Source organism: Octopus bimaculoides, chromosome 24 (assembly GCF_001194135.2).
Source record: "Octopus bimaculoides isolate UCB-OBI-ISO-001 chromosome 24, ASM119413v2, whole genome shotgun sequence".
NCBI lineage: Eukaryota > Metazoa > Mollusca > Cephalopoda > Octopoda > Octopodidae > Octopus > Octopus bimaculoides.
Genome location: NC_069004.1, coordinates 31,344,495 through 31,347,844, shown reverse-complemented (window position 1 = coordinate 31,347,844; position 3,350 = coordinate 31,344,495). Strand labels below are relative to the sequence as shown.

General features: G+C 33.5%; 1 protein-coding gene across 1 annotated transcript in view; it reads right to left on the bottom strand.

The window, feature by feature from the left end:
* The window catches only part of LOC106878043 (protein argonaute-2), a 43,103-nt gene extending 41,115 nt beyond the window's left edge, over positions 1–1,988 (bottom strand). Inside the window, exon 1 of the mRNA XM_052976296.1 lies at positions 1,678–1,988. Coding sequence (XP_052832256.1) covers positions 1,678–1,699 — 22 coding nt within the window. The 5' untranslated portion in view covers positions 1,700–1,988. The remainder of the gene's footprint in view (positions 1–1,677) is intronic.
* Between the last annotated feature and the right edge of the window lie 1,362 nt (positions 1,989–3,350).

Here is a 3,350-nt window from a genome sequence, read left to right as displayed (position 1 = left end):
ATATATATATATATATATATATATACGTATATATACATATATATATGTATGTATGTAATATTGTGGTTTAAAGATGAAGAATTCGTGCATTTGGAAGAAATCGGCGACGATGCTATCCTTTCAAAAGACAGATCACTCTGTCTCTGAATGATAGAAACAGCTTTTGAATTTTGATATCGATATTTTGAGCCTGTTGTGATCAATCACATAATCGAAATATGGCCATGCATAAACGTACATATACGTGTACGTATGTATGCGTGGTGTGTGTGTGTGTGTGTGTGTGTGTGTTATCAGAGCAAATGGTAATAATCTTGTTTGAACACACGATATATATTGATTGATTGCTTGGTTAATCTCGATCTCTCTATATAGAACGAAATGATCTGTAATAGTTTTTATTTTTTATATATCTCTTCTTCTCATCTATACTATAAAAGGCATATTATATAAATATAAGTGTGCGAGTGTAAACGCTTGCATAGGTGTAGATGTGTGTCTGATCTCGATAGCGATGTGTGTAAAATTGAATATACAAAACACACATACATATTCATTGATCGATCTCAGTCTTTCTATATGTAGACAGATCTGTTATATTTTCTCTTTATACATCTATCTATCTATCTATCTATCTACCTGTCTATCTATCTATCTATCTATCTACCTACCTACCTATCTATCTATATCAGTTTACGCTGGTCACGATGTACATGTGTATAACTGGTATCACACACATATATATACAGGCTGGGAAAACATTTGACATTTTATTACTACGTTATTATTATTATTTTAATTCGTTTTGTTCGTTATGTACAAATACATGCATATTGAGCATTATGTTACTTATTTCATTCAATTTTAGAAATATAAATATAAATATATATATATATATATATATATATATGTTAAATGAGTTTTGATCTTGGTGCGTGACGTTTGGCCCACTGTATATTATTAATTGATTGGTTGATTAATTTCGATCTCTAGTGACTGATTTGTGTAGTCCTTCACACACACACATAAACGTTTACATTTGTGTGTTTGAAACACTGCCAGAAAGATGTTTATAATCACGTACACAACACATACATACATGTATATATACATACATAAAATACACATATCCATTATATATATATATATATATATATATATGCATACATACATAAAACACATATCCATTATATATATATATATATATATAAGCAGTCATATTCATACATTTGCTTGAAAATACAGTACATGCGTGCGAAAATATACACACTACAGATGTATATATTTACATACATCTACCTACAGTTATGTGTACATATAAAATATATATATATATATACACACACACACCTAGATATATATATATTCAAACATATCTATCTATATAGATATATATTCATATACACACACATATTCTTTTTTATATATATATATATAACTGATATATTGAGCAGTTACATGTACCCGTCTGATCACGATAGATGTGTATATTTACACAAACATCTACATCCACATATATACACACACATATATACCATTGTGCCTGTGTCTTTTGGTAATAATATATGATGATATATATACTGAAACATATTTGTTTGTTGTCTCCATATCGAAGCCAGCCACCGACTGATTCCCCCGACTCTTCTTAAAACTACAATGGCCAAAATAAAGTCTTACCTGGAGGTGTCATCGGAAACATGTTAAAATATCCAACAATAAATCAATGGTGATGGTGGTGAAGACACTTTGAAATCTTCGGAATTAAAATCCAGGGAGGGGAGTAATGAATAATAATGATAATAATAATAATAAATGTCTGTAAAACAGTTTCTGGTGTCAGCAGATGAAATAATGGAGGAACACATAGATCAGTTGTGTTGGGCCGAACATCGTCATCTTTTTTTCTGCTATTCTTTCATATCAAGTTAATTACAGCAAGCAAGGAAGGAAGAGAGAGAAAGGGTGAGAGTGCGAGAGAGGGTGAGAGTGCGAGAGAGAGAGGGTACGAGTGCGACAGAGAGGGCGAGAGAGAGAGTGAGAGAGAGAGAGGGTATGAGTGAGAGAGAGAGAGAGATAGAGTCGTAAAGGTTTTTCGACAGACTAAGGTTTATTGATCGATGCAAAAAAAAAAAGAAATAGGAGTTCTATATTTTTAAGAGAGAGAGAGAGAAAGAAAGATAGATGCGTGTCTTTCATTTCGGTTTATAAAGAAAAGAGGGGGAGAGAGTAAAAGAGAGAGAGGGTAAAAGTTAGAGAGAGAGTGTGAAAGAGAGAGGATTCACTGCGGTCCTTCTCCTGTATGACTTCCTGTCACAGTGTAAATTTCCTTAACGGACTGAAGTTCGTTTCTTCTTAAGATTCAGGGTTGAAGTACCTCATATAATATTAAACTCTTTATAACTTATTTATTTTTAGGAATCTTCTGAATTTTTTTTTCAGATTTTGTTTTTATTTACGGAATTCATATGATTATGAAAATAAAATAATAAAAAGATTTTTAAAAAGATTAATGATAAAAAAAATTTTAACTCCGATTTAGCTGCTATTTTTAGCACATCTCACGACCACCTGATACCTTCCTCGTTTCTGTCTCACAACGACATGTATTGATGTTTTGCAATATTCTTCTCCCTACAAATACATTTAATACATTTTGAGTGGATTTTGGAGACGGAAAATATCTATGTCTTTGTGTCTATTTTTGTTCCCCTCACCACCGCTTGACAACCGGTGTTGGTGTGTTTGCATCCCCGTAACCTAGCAGTTCAGCAAAAGAGACCGTTAGAATAAGTACTAGGCTTAAGAAAAGCGTACTGGGGTTGATTCATTCGGGTAAAAATTCAAGGAGCTGCCCCAGCATGGCCACAGTCAAATGATTGAAATATGTAAAAAGTAGAAAGAGATTTGATGATGATGGATTCTCTCATTGAGACCGACAAATGGGGGTTTAGTAAAATAAAGCACTAACCATGTTCTATGGACACGAATGTGTCTCTTGAGGCATGCCGGTGCCTTGCAAACCTTTTGGAACAAGATGAGGATTCAGTTTACTCAAGTGCTTGTGGATCACTCACTATGGGTTTTCTTGAGTGGATGGCCAGGCCTGTTTTGCTTTGTGCTACAAAAGCACAATGACAAGAAAGGTTTCCATTTTGAGGAGCAGTGTTTTGCCAGCGTGCCTTCATGCTGGCATGAAGTTGGTCCCGATGTTGGAGTCAACTTTGTTCAAAGCTTTGAACTGAAGAGAAGCAAGAAAGATGCCAGGTCCTGTGTTCTGATGCTTTCCTAGGAAGAAAAAAGAATGGTACATCACTTCAGATTATCTTTTATATATATATATATATATATAT